The sequence below is a fragment of the Puma concolor genome, chromosome E4, assembly GCF_028749965.1.
Source record: "Puma concolor isolate L17-30 chromosome E4, mPumCon1.1.hap2, whole genome shotgun sequence".
NCBI classification, from domain to species: Eukaryota; Metazoa; Chordata; class Mammalia; order Carnivora; family Felidae; genus Puma; species Puma concolor.
In genome coordinates, this window is record NC_141683.1 from 33,638,598 (window position 1) to 33,652,192 (window position 13,595).

A 13,595-nucleotide genomic window follows, 5' to 3' on the forward strand; every position below is an offset into this window, starting at 1 on the left:
GAAGGAGACAATGAATTGTTTGGTGTGTATTGAGTTTGAGATGCCTAATAGAAACTCAAACATAAAATGTGACAGGTAAATAGAAGTCTAAATCTCAGAAGTGAAGTCTGAGCGTTTATCAAGATTTATATGTAAATATGTAAAAGCAGATTATCCAAGGAAAGAATGTGGGGAGTGATGAAGGTTAGCACCCCTCCTCCCACCCATTATTTTATCATGTTTCTTCTTCCCTTTTATAGATCTAAATTCCTTAGCCACAACACTATAGGCATTTGGGGCCAGATAATTATCTTTCTTGGGGAGCTGCCCTGTGTAGTGTAGGTTTATTTATCAGTATTCCTGGCTTCTATCCACTAGATGGCAGTAGCACCGACTTACCTCCAGTTGTGAAAAAACGAAAATGTCTTCAGACATTACTAAATGCCCCACGGGGACAAAATTGCCCCAAGATGGGTACCACTGCTTCTTTCTGTATGTGCCTATGGTGACCCTGTTTATATCTCTATTTGTATTTACCAGGGATATGAATGGAATAGGACAAACCAAGTATGTTGGTTACAGGTCTTTTGCTAAGTTTATCAGTGGCACTCCTGTTATCTTTAAAAAAAAATTTTTTTTTTTAACTTTTTGTGTTGTTTTGTTTTTGTTTTTTGGGACACACAGAGAGACAAAGTGCGAGCAGGGGTGGGGGCAGAGAGAGAGGGAGACACAGACTCCAAAGCAGGCTCCAGGCTCTGAGCTGTCAGCACAGAGCCCAGTGCAGGGCTCGAACCCATGAATGCGAGATCGTGACCTGAGCCAAAGTTGGATGTTCAACTGACTGAGCCACCCAGGCACCCCTCCCATTATCTTTCTAAATGTTTCATCAGGTAGAAGTAAGTTTCTAGAAGACAGGACCTTGCATAGAGTTTTTGTAGCCACTCTTTAAATGTTGAGTTGAATGAATTGAAAAGTGTGAATAGCATTTGAAATGTTAGGCATACTATTGCTATTGAATATTGTAACAATATGCTAAATATTCCAGTAAAACCCAGATGTTAAGAGCAAACTGTCTTACAGAACATCATAGTAGCCTCTGTTTGAGTTAATTATTTTGCCATGTGTTCAATTAGATATAAATTACTTCCAGGGTGAGATGATAGACTTTTAATAACTATAACTTAAATGCTAATCATTTTACACATATCTTAATCCTCACAATTAAATTGAAGTCTAAGATTGCTTAACTCACAAAGCGTATTCTTAGGCACTACACTTTACTGCCTGATAAGTTAGGTTTTGAGTAATTTGCAGCTTTTTATGTCTATTAATTCGTAATAAAAATAAAAGGACTGGTATCTCATTCTTTTTTGATTTAGGTATAAAATTTATTTTTAAGTTCAAGTTTATGATACTTATTATATTTGTTATAAAGTGAACCAGTTTAGAGCAGTGTCACCTTTTTGATGAATGCACATTTTTGAGAGTACTGCGGTTTTTTTTCAGTCAGACTTAGCGTCTATTTTTTAAATTAAGGTATGCTTTACAGACAGAAAAATGTTTTTTTTTAGTCTGTAAGTTTTGCACATTTTGATAAATGCATGCAGTCATGTAATCATTACCACAGTCAAGATATGGAATAGTTCTGTCACCCCTAAATTACCACTACACCGCTTTGTTCAACTCCTTTTTTCTTCCTTTAGCTCATCATTGATCTGTTTCTGTCCTAGTAATTTTTCCTTTGATATTTTTAATAGCAAATAATAATAATACAGAAGTTCAGTGATTTAAATCTTAGAAGAAAGGGGTTTAAAGTTAAAAGTCTAAGGACCTCTTTGTATAGATTCGTTCACTGAATATAACTGGAGGAGGAAGAACCAGAGGTAAGGTTGGTACATTTTTTTTTAATTTAATTTTAATGTTTACTTATTTTTGAGAAAGAGAAAATGAACGAGTGGGGAGGGGCAGAGAAAGAGGGAGACAGGATCTGAAGCAGGCTCTGCACTGACCGCACGGAGCCCAATGTGGGTCTCAAACTCACGAACCCTGAGATTATGACCTGAGCCGAAGTCAGACGCTTAACCAACTGAGCCACCAGTTTGGTACTTTAAAAGTAATTCCACATTCCTTTGGAGTTCTATGCTTTATTAATGTGAGAATTCTATGTATAATTTTTGTACATGATGTAACATATTTTTATTGTGTTATTAAAGTTATATTGAAAACTCAACCCTTTTTATTTTTCTCAGATATAAAGCAACGTTTCATCAATGTGATGTTTGTAAGAAAATTTTTAAAGGCAAATCAAGTCTGGAAATGCATTTTCGGACGCATTCAGGTAAAAGTTAATAGGTACTTTACATATATCTTTGTGTAATTATTCAGGATAAAATATGGACATTTAAATTTTGTTGTTCTTGGTTAAATTTTTTGCCTTTTCCCCGTATGATTTTTATTTATTATGTTAAAGGTGATGTCATGAATGAACAATATTCTGCACTTTGATTCTCTGTAAGCTTCAGTACTTTTGAATATTATTTTGTAGAGTTTGGGAAAATTTTTTCCCATAGGGAATTTACTCAACTTCTAGCTCTAATTTTCCCCTTTTCTGGAGGTTTTTGGTTCTTCTATATCTGTGTAACTCTCTGAAGACATTTCTTTTTTTTTTTTGTCTTTTAAAACAATAAATTGGTATGATTTGATTGTCTTGCTTACCAAGTTACTGTTGTATACTTTCCTTTTCACTTAGTGAGTTGTGATTTATAGGTAGTTATAGTAGAATGATTTGCTTCAGCTGCTTCCCAGAAGATATCGTTTCCTAAATCTTTTTTCCCCCTTGGTAATGCTACCATATTTTGAAATACAGACTATGTTGGATTCTTTCTTATACGTTGTCTTAGTCCTTGTTTGACTTCCCACATAAATTGATAATTTTTAAAGCTTTCCTTTTTAAAAAAGGAACTTACTTATGCATTTATGGCTGCTTTGTTTTTTATATTATTTGGATTTTGTCAAGCTACCATGGTAGAAGAGAAAACTGATTTCATAAATATCAGAATGAGAAATAACAATTTGGGCAATTTCAATAGCAAAGAATTGCAGTAAAGAATTTATTACTTATAAAGTGCTGCTGTTAAAAAAATTTACGGCTCCCTACAAAAGAAAAAGTCACAATTTGGAGATACCTAAGTAGGACAAAATGAGGAAACTATACTAATGATATCTTCCATATTAGTTATAAATAACAAACTTAATAAACTCATGATTTAAAAGAAATGATGAACTTACAGAAAATTAATTCAACCATTGATGATTTAAGAACTGTAAAACTGCAGGAATTATTTTAGAGGAGAAACTTATATAATAAGGACTGGCTTTATAATTGCATGAAGTTTTTTGAAAACATTCACTTATAGTAATTAGTCGATGACCAATGATAATGTAGAATTTCCATTTCTGAATATCTTGGTTGGAATTTGGGACAAGTCGTTCTCACGTTGAAAACTGAGGACGTGAGGGGCGCCTGGGTGGTTCAGTCGGTTAAGCGTCAACTTCGCCTCAGGTCATGATCTCACAGTTTTGTGAGTTTGAGCCCCGCGTCCCGCGTGGGGCTCTGTGCTGACAGCTCACAGCCTGGAGCCTGTTTCGGAGTCTGTGTCTGCCTCTGTCTCTCTGCCCCTACTCCGCTCGTGCTGTCTCTCTTTCAAAAATAGTATGAAGACTGCTTGGGATTTTCACTTTTTAAATAGAGTGTGAGCGGGGCGCCTGGGTGGCGCAGTCGGTTAAGCGTCCGACTTCAGCCAGGTCACGATCTCGCGGTCCGTCAGTTCGAGCCCCGCGTCGGGCTCTGGGCTGATGGCTCAGAGCCTGGAGCCTGTTTCCGATTCTGTGTCTCCCTCTCTCTCTGCCCCTCCCCCGTTCATGCTCTGTCTCTCTCTATCCCAAAAATAAATAAAAAACGTTTGAAAAAAAATAAATAAATAAATAAAAAATAAATAGAGTATGAGCTCTATTATAGAGTAAGACGAAGATTATGGCAGTTATGAAATGAGAATGAGAAATCACCTAAAGCAGAGGTCAGCAAACTTTTTTGGTAGAGGGCTAGATAATAAATATTTAAGGCTTTGTGGGCCAGACAGTCTCTCTCATAACCACTCAACTGTGCTTTTGTTGCATGGAAGCAACTATAGCCATGTAGGTTCAAATTAACATGACTGCATTCCAATAAAATTTTATTTGCAGAAACAGGCAAGAGGCTGTGTTTGGCTTTTGGGCTGTAGTTTGCCAACTCTTAATCTAAAGTGATCAGAAGGCTACCCAGACAGGACTTCACAGTGTGGCTCTTCCATGAACTGGTTGCCATGTTCCCAAGTCCATTCCTGAGATTTATAGGTCCAGAAAATCATTTTTACATCTGTACACAAAGATTATAAGTATTCTTAGGAGTTCTTCATAATTACCATTGGAAATAGATTCACCAGAATGTCAGCTTATTTTTCACCCTGTAGAAAATGAAGAGTGTACTAGCCAAGGTATCCTTTTTCTCTAATCAAGGAAGTAGAGTTGCTAAATTTGTTGATTAGAAAAACTGCTAAATGTAGTTCTAGACTAAGGTAGTAACTTTATGGAATAGTTTCTCAAGGAAATGGTGAGGAATACTGAGTCATCTTTACCCATGTAAAGATGGGTATCTCTTTTGGGACCAGAATAATTTTGCTCCCCAGATTATTTTTCCCTAGCCGGGATGCCTTTAGTACATTATCTAAATTGCTAAATTCTTATTTTTCAAATCCCCTTAACTAGACTCCATGTAGACATTTTTGTATTAGTATATTCTTTCTCTAGACAAGGTGTAACTAATGGATTGGTTCCAGTTTTCGACAGGTCAGTGCACTTAATTGGTTCAAATGAGTAGATATGATTAGTGCCTATTCCCAAACTTGCAAATAGTAGATGCTTAATAAATATTTGTTGAATGAATTAGAGAAATTGGTTGGAATACAGATGTAGGATTTTCTTCTGTAAAGGGCTTATTCTTATCCATTATGTGTTTTGTTTGTTGTAATTCTCAGAGTAGTGGTAACATCTGTTCTTCAGCAGTAGTCTTGTTGAAATGTAGTGCATTTATTTTAAACAGGCATTAAGGTTGATAAATTTAGGACTTGACTTTAGAGTTGGCAGAACTTTTTTTTTTAATGTTCATTTTTGAGAGAGAGAGTGTGAGCATGGGAGGGACAGAGGTGGGGGGGGATACAGAATCTGAAGCAGCCTCCAGACTCCAGCTGTCAGCACAAAGCCCAACGCGGGGCTTGAGCCCATGAACCGTGAGATCAGGACCTGAGCCAAAGTTGGACGCTTAACCGACTGAGCCACCCAGGTGCCCCTAGACTTGGCAGAATTGTTTACGCTGTATGTAAAGTATCCAAAATTTAATGAACTGCTCAATGAATTTTTCTAAATGAATACATCCACGTAACCACCACTCAGATTGGTATATAGGACAGTACCAGAATTGCAGAAGTATCCTCTCTGGCTGCAAGGAGTTACCTCCTTGCAAAATAATCATTATTGTGACTTATATCACCACTAATTAGTTTTGCCTGTTTGAACTTCATATGAATGGAATCATATAGTATATACTCTTTTTTGTCTGGTTTATTTCACTCAGTGTGATGTCCATGAGATTCATCCATGGAAGTGGTTTGTTTCTTTTCATTTTCATATGAATATACCACACAATTTATTTATCCCTTGAACTTTAATGGACATTTGGTTTGTATTTACTTGGATCTATTATGAATAAAGCTGCTTTGGAAGTTCCTGTTCATGATTTTTCATACAAAATGCATTTATTTCTCTTGTGTATATGCCCGGCCATGGGATTGTTAGCCGATAGGATGCATATGTTCTACTTAGTAGACATTACCGAACAGTTTTCCAAGGTAATTGTGCCAATTTGCAGTCCTACCAGTAAGTATATGGCTTATGAGAATTCCAGTTGCTCCAGGTTTTCACCAACACTTGATACTGCCTTTTTTTAAAAGTTATTCTGATGAATATGTAGCACTATCTCAATGTGGCTTTAATTTAATTTGCATCTTTGTGGTAAGTAATGATATTGAGCACCTTCCCATATACTTATTGGTCATTTGAATATCCTCTTTCATGGAGCACCTGATTAATTATTTTGCTGATTTTCTTAAACTGGATTGTCTGTCTTTTTTTTTTAATGTTTGTTTATTTTTGAGAGAGAGACACAGAGCGTGAGCAGGGAAGGAGCAGAGAGAGAGGGAGTTACAGAATCTGAAGCAGGCTCCAGTCTCTGAGCTGTCAGCACAGAGCCCGACACAGGGCTTGAACTCACAAGCTGTGAGATCATGACCTGAGACAAAGTCGGACATTTAACTGACTGAGCCATCCAGGCGCGCCTGTCTTTTTCTAATTGATTTATTATAAGAGTTCTAGCTATATTCTGGAGATGAGTCCATTGTTGGATATCTAAATTTCAGATATATTATGCTCTGTGACTTGCCTCTGAGCTCTAGTAATGGTGTCTTTCAGTGACTGAAGTTTCTGAGTTTTATGAAAGTCACATATCAGGTTGTTTTTGGTTTTTGGTTTTTGGTTTTTTTTTTCCTTCTAGTTAGGTTCTTGCTATATCCTCTTTAAGAAACTTTTGCCTATTCCAACGTCGTTAATATTTCTGTTGCCTTCTATTTTAACTTACATATTTAGATTATGAATCTTCTCTAATTTACTTGTTTCTTCTTAGGTTGTTAGGTAAAGATCAAAGTTCTTTTTTCACTTGTTTTCCTTTTATTTATTTTTTTCTTTTTACATGTGGCTTTCTATACCCAAGAACCATTTATTGGAAAGATTATCCATTCTTTATAGCATTTCATTGGCATATTTGTTTTAAATTAAATGAAGCTGTGTGTGTGGTTTGTCTCTGGGCTCTGTTCTTTATACTGCACTGTCTGTATATCCTTGCTCCATTGTTGCTGTACCACTTAAATTGTTATGGCTTTTGATATCTGGTGATGTAACTTACCCAACTTTGTTCTGTTTTGGTGTCTTTGTTATTCTTGTTCCTTTATGTTTTTAGATAGATTTTGAAACAACTTATTAATTTCTAAACATAAAAATCTGCTGGGAATTTTATTGGAATGTCAGTGAATACATAGTCAATTTTTTCCTAATTGATTATCTCTATTATATTGAATCATCAATCCATGAACAATCCCTACCCTAACTTAAGTCCTTTTACTTTTCTTGATATTATAGTTTTGGGGGGTACCTGGCTGGCTCAGCCGGTGGAGCATACAACTCTTGATCTCGGGGTCATGACTTCAAGCCCCACATTGAGCGTGGAGCCTACTTAAAAAAAAAAAAAAAAAAAAGATGTTACAGTTTTTAGTGCAGATATCTTAAACATCTTCATGAGATTTATATATAGATGTTCGATGTTTTTGTACAAAATTATAAATTGTATTTATTTGTATTTGTTTTTGATGTATAGAAATGCAGTTGAGTTGGTATATTGACTTTTTTTTTTAAATTTTTTTTTTTTTTTTTCAACGTTTTATTTTATTTTTGGGACAGAGAGAGACAGAGCATGAACAGGGGAGGGGCAGAGAGAGAGGGAGACACAGAATCGGAAACAGGCTCCAGGCTCTGAGCCATCAGCCCAGAGCCTGACGCGGGGCTCGAACTCACGGACCGCGAGATCGTGACCTGGCTGAAGTCGGACGCTTAACCGACTGCGCCACCCAGGCGCCCCGGTATATTGACTTTTTATGCAATGACTTTGCTGTAGTTTAAGTTCTTTGGATTTTCCAAGGATACAAGCTGGCCATCTGTGAATAGTGACAATTTAATTTCTCCCTTTCTAAATCCTTTTCTCTCCCTCTCTTTCTTATTGCTTTGGTTGACATCATCAGTGGTGTATGAATAGAAATACTGATAGTAGACGTCCTTGTCTTATTCTCAATCTCCAGGGAAAAGCTTTCAGTATTTCATAATTAAATATGATGTTTTCTGTATATTTTGTAGATACTGTTTAACAGGTAAACAAATTACCATCTATCCACAGGCACCAGGGTGGCTCAGTCGGTTGAAGGTCCGACTGGCTCAGGTCTTGGGGTTCATGAGTTTGAGCCCCACATCGGGCTCACTGCTGTCAGCCTGTCAGTGCAGAGCCCACTTTGGATCCACTGTCCCCTTCTCTGTGCCTCTCCCCTGTGTAGGCTTTCCCCCAAATAAATAAATGTTAAAAAAAGAAATTACCATCTATTCCTGATTTATTTACAGTGTTATGGATAGGTGTTAGATTTTTTTCCTATATTTATTGAGGTGATCAGATCTTTTTCCTTTGTTAATGTGACAAATTACATTGATTTTTTTAATATTAAATCTTACATTCCTGAAATAAACACAGATTGGTCGTGTATTATCCTGTTACTATATAGTTGAATTTAATTTGCTTATATTTTGTTTCTTTTTTTCTTTTTGGCTATGTTGTTTAGACATACTCCTTTTTTTCCCCTCGTAATATCGCTGACAGGTTTCGTTATTATGACTCTGCTGGCATCAAAAAATAATTTGAGAAATAATACATCTTTTTAAATGAAGTGGATGAGTTTATGTAAAGTTGGCATTATTTCCTCATTAGTATTTGGAGGAATTCACTGATAAATCCCTCTGAACTTATTTTCTATGAAGAGATTTAAGTCAGAGATTCTTGGGGTGCGTGGGTGGCTCAGTTGGTTAAGCGTTTGACTCTTGATTTCAGCTCAGATCATGATCTCATGATTCGTGAGATCAAGTCCGCATCGGGCTCCACACTGATGGTATGAAACCTGCTTGGGATTTTCTCTCTCCCTCTTTCTCTGCCCCTCCCCTGCTCTCACTCTGTCTCTTAAAATAAATAAAACTAAAAAAAAAAAAAAAAAAAGATTCTTTAATAGTTACAGAGCTGTCATTTTTTGTTTTGTTTTTTTATTTTTAAAGAACTCTATTTAATCTAAAATATGAAATCTATCCACAGAATTCAAGGTATCAATTATGTATCTTTTCAATGACTATAGGATTTTTTGATATTTCCTTTGTTTAGACATGTTTTTTATTTCATTTCTGCTTTTTTTGTTTTTCTATTTTATTTGGGTTAAATTGCTGTCTTTCCCTAGCTTTTTTATATCGATGCCTGACTTAATAAATTTTAGCATTTCTTTTTTTTATTTATGTATTTTAATGTCCTAAGTTGCCTTTCAAACATTGCTTTCAGTCCCACACTTTATGTTTCATGTTTCCATTATAAATAAGTTAAAAATATTTCCTAATGTCTGTTCAGATTAATTCTCTCATTTATGGCTTATTTAGAATTGTATTGCTGAATTCCTAAATATTCGAGGATTTTCTATTTGTATGTTACTCATGTCTAGCTTAATTCTACTTTTGCCAGAGAATATGTTTTATTATTCGAATATTCTACATTCTTACTGATATTTTTTTTGTGTGCTTATTCTATAAGTTACTGAGAGATCTATGTTAAAATCTATTAACCTATTGATTGAAAATTATACTTTTTCATCTTGAGTTCTTTAATTTTTTGCTGTATATATTTTGAGGCTGTGTTATTAGATATGTACGGATTGTCGTATCTTTCTGTCCCGTGGTCAAAATATTCCTCTTTATATTGGGATAAAGATTTACCAGGTCTCTTTTGGATAATGTTTATATATGTTTTTTCTATCTTTTTACTTTCAGTCCTTCCGTGGACTTGTATTTAAGATGTATGTCTTTGGAGCATCATTTTATCATCTATTATGATAATCTCTTTTAACTGAGATACTTAGTCATTTAAATTTTACATGATATCTCATTTATTTGGATTTAAATCTATCATCACGCTATTCGTCCCATCTCTTCCTTGATGCTTTCTTTCTCTTGTCTTCAGTTCCTTGAAATCACAAAGGATTTTTATTACACATTTTCACCTCGGTGCTTGTCAGTTGTATGTTCTTTCATTGTTCATTAGTAATCACCCTAAAGATTGCTATGTGTATCCATAAATTATTAGTCTACCTTAAGTTAATTCTTTATCAATTTCTAGACAACACAAAAAAACCTTACAACACTGTTACCTCTCACCTTTTATGCACTGTATGTATTTTAATTTTACATATACTTTAAACCACATAAGACATTATTTTTTGGTTTGTTTTAAATAACCCATATTATTTATTTTTAACCATATATGTGCCCTTTACTGTTTACTGCTTCCTGCATTCACATTATTCCTCCTGGAATCATTTTCCTTCCACATGCGGACTCCTTTCGAGCGTATCTGCAGGCACCAGGTTCTCTTAGGTTTTGACTGTCTGAAAATGTTTTTATTTTACTTTATGGAGAATATTTTTCCTGACTATATAATTTATATTAGCAGCTAATTTTCTTTCAACATTGTAAATATGTGATTTTTTTTCCTCCTTGAACCTCTTTTGTTGTTGAAAAGTATACTGTTAGTCTTATTGTTGCTCATTTAAATGAAATGTCTCTTTTTAATTGGTTGCTTTTTTCTCTTTAATTTTTAGTAGTTTTATTATAGTGTGCACAGATGTGTGGTTTTTTTTGCTTTGTTTTTTTTGTATTTTGTGAGGTTTGTAGAACTTACTGGGTCTGTGACTTGAGATGTCTTTTCTTTTGTATAGGGTAAATCTTCTTAAACAAAACTCTCCTCTTTCTAGGATTCCAGTTTATTTATGTTAGATATGTTACTTTGTCATATATATATGTGTCTGTGTGTATATATACATATGAATATAATGCTTTTTGTATATTTTCAATCTATTTCTCTTTGTGCTTCCACATGGATAATTCCTATTAATCTATTTTCCATTATATTATTTCTTCTGTGGTGTCTAATATGCTATTAAATCAATCTACTGAATTATTCAGTTATCTGTTCCAGAATTTTCTTTTTCCCATAGTTCCAATTCTGTGGTGAAATTCTCTTTTCCTGTGTTTTCTTGAATATATTAATCATATTCATCTTAATATTTTAGTCTTATGTAATTTCTCTTCACCTTTAGGGCTATCTATTATCTTTTTGCCCCCCATTTCTCAACATTTGGTCATTTGGTTCTGTTTCTTGACATGCCTGATCGTTTTGAAATGAACCTTCGATTTTGTGAATGAAAAATTGTAGAGGTTCTTGAAGTTGTATTCTTTCTCAGATGTATTTAATTTTCTTCTCATAAGCAGATAGAATGAGATGGCATGGGTCACTTCTTATCTATTTCTGATCTACCTTTCTGCTAGTTCATCATTATTGTGGTGAGACTTAAACTCTAATCTTCATCTCCCCAGGACCCTTGGGTTTGCTAAAATATCTTTTCATCCCTTCAGTATCCAGCCTCTGGTTTCTAGCTGTCTTATCCAGCAGATGTTCATCTTGAGAGCCGGCAAATGTCAGTATTTTTGTTCATTTCTCTGTTGTTCTTTCCTTTCCAGGCTCTTGACCCCTTAAATCCTGGGTAGTCTCAAACTCTAGCTTTTATCTTCCCATTCCAGTGGAATGCCATCAGGCCCTCGGCTGCCACTTGACCTCTTATTTCCCCTACCCAGGGAATTTATTTTATTTATTTTTCCCCATACCCAGAGAATTTATTTATTTATTAATTGTCACTAAATCTGAAAGTACATTGAGGAAAGAACACATGTCCATACCTTCCTGTGCCTCCAGAATCTTGGCCCCTTATGTCCTGGCTGCCTTGTTTGTGCTTCAGTGCCTCCAAAGAGTAGATTCTTTGAATTTTAAAAAATCTTTTATCTTTTCCTCTTCACTAGCAAGAGACATAGTTGTGATATAAACTACTCCATCAAATTTGAATGCAAGTTCTCGTTATATTTTCATATACTAATTTTTAATATCTAACTATAACTCATCTATTGGAAGACATTTTTTAATTCTAAAGACTCATAGGTTACTATGATTTTAGCTGAGAAAGAAATTACATTTTTTTGAGCATTGTTTTATCTATTTCCACTCTTAAAAAATAGACTCCTTTCTGTGCATCTTGCAGGAGACCTTTCCTTTGTTTCCTTAGGTCTCTGATTTGTGATCCTGAGATTCACCCAACTTGAGTTCATTGTTATCAAATAGATAATTTTGCTACAGAAAGCCTTGCCTTGCTGTAGAATGTTTCTTCAATAAGTATTCCTCTTTTCATTAAGTCCACATTATTGACCCTTCTCACTGTGTATCTATAAGCACTCCATATTTACTTTTTAAATATAATAATATCAACATTTCCTTTGTGGATCTTTGTTTTATAAACATAAATTGATTTTTTCTGTGGAAAATGAAATTTGTTTAAAATGATCATAGAAACTTCTCAAAGAAATATGCCTGAGTCCCAGCTTCCTAACAGTATTTGTGGGACACTGGAACTGACTGACTATGACTTTCCATCATCTATAAAAGCTTTTAAGAATGTGCTTAAGAAAGGGGCGCCTGGGTGGTGCAGTCGGTTGAGCGTCCGACTTCAGCCAGGTCACGATCTCGCGGTCCGTGAGTTCGAGCCCCGCGTCAGGCTCTGGGCTGATGGCTCAGAGCCTGGAGCCTGTTTCCGATTCTGTGTCTCCCTCTCTCTCTGCCCCTCCCCCGTTCATGCTCTGTCTCTCTCTGTCCCAAAAAAAATAAATAAACGTTGAAAAAAACAAAAAAAAAAGAATGTGCTTAAGAAACTATCATGGCTAATACTGTGCCAAAGGAGAATACTTAAAACCAATACTTTTATCTTTAAAACTAAATTCTGTACTTGGTGGTGGTGTTCGTAATGCTATGCTAGAGTTTCTTTCTTTTTTTTTTTTTTTTTTTTAATTATAGAACACTCCTGGCATGACTGGTTTTAATGCCAGGAATTATAGAAAGTTCTTGCATTTTAGAAGTGTAATTTTTTTTTTCAAAACATTCTTTTATAACCTTTTTCATATTGTCCCTGATTGTAGGCATTTCAGGTGAAATCAAATGTTGGATACAGTGTGTTCTACACACAGTTGCAAATACTATCTTTTCAAGAATTTTAACCCTTTATAAATGTTTTACTTCATGTTTTACTTCCTCTTTAGTGACATCAGTCATGATACTAGTTCAAAAACAAGTAGAAATGTAATAGTCCAGGAACCAGCATCGCAGCCTGTATACATTTTCTGTAATGGGATTTGAAAGTTCCTGTGGGCCACAAAATAACAATTAATAATATTTAATGAATAATTAATTGTTTGCTATTAGTGGCTCAACTTGAAGGTGCAATTCTCTTAATTTTCTAGGAGAACTGGCTTTCTTTTAAATGGAAAGATAAAACAGTGATATCAACAAACCCATGTAACAATTAATATAAAAGCTTTCCATTTAGTTTTAAAATACATGCCTTGTGTTTGTTGTGCAATTGTATGTCTGGGTTTGTTTTCTCTTGCTGCTGTAGTAAATTACCATAACCTTAGTGGCTTAAGTAATACAATTGTGTATGATCTTAGATCTTTGTTCGTGAGAAATCTGACATGGGCTAAAATCTAGATGTTGGTAGGGCTGCGTTTCTTTCTGGAGGTTCTAG

General features: G+C 35.0%; 1 protein-coding gene across 1 annotated transcript in view; it reads left to right on the forward strand.

Annotated features, from left to right (window-relative positions):
• ZBTB41 (zinc finger and BTB domain containing 41) overlaps positions 1-13,595 on the forward strand; it is a 49,596-nt gene that overhangs the window by 28,608 nt on the left and 7,393 nt on the right. Inside the window, exon 10 of the mRNA XM_025921167.2 lies at positions 2,229-2,317. Within this exon, the coding sequence (XP_025776952.1) occupies positions 2,229-2,317 (89 nt within the window). The remainder of the gene's footprint in view (positions 1-2,228; positions 2,318-13,595) is intronic.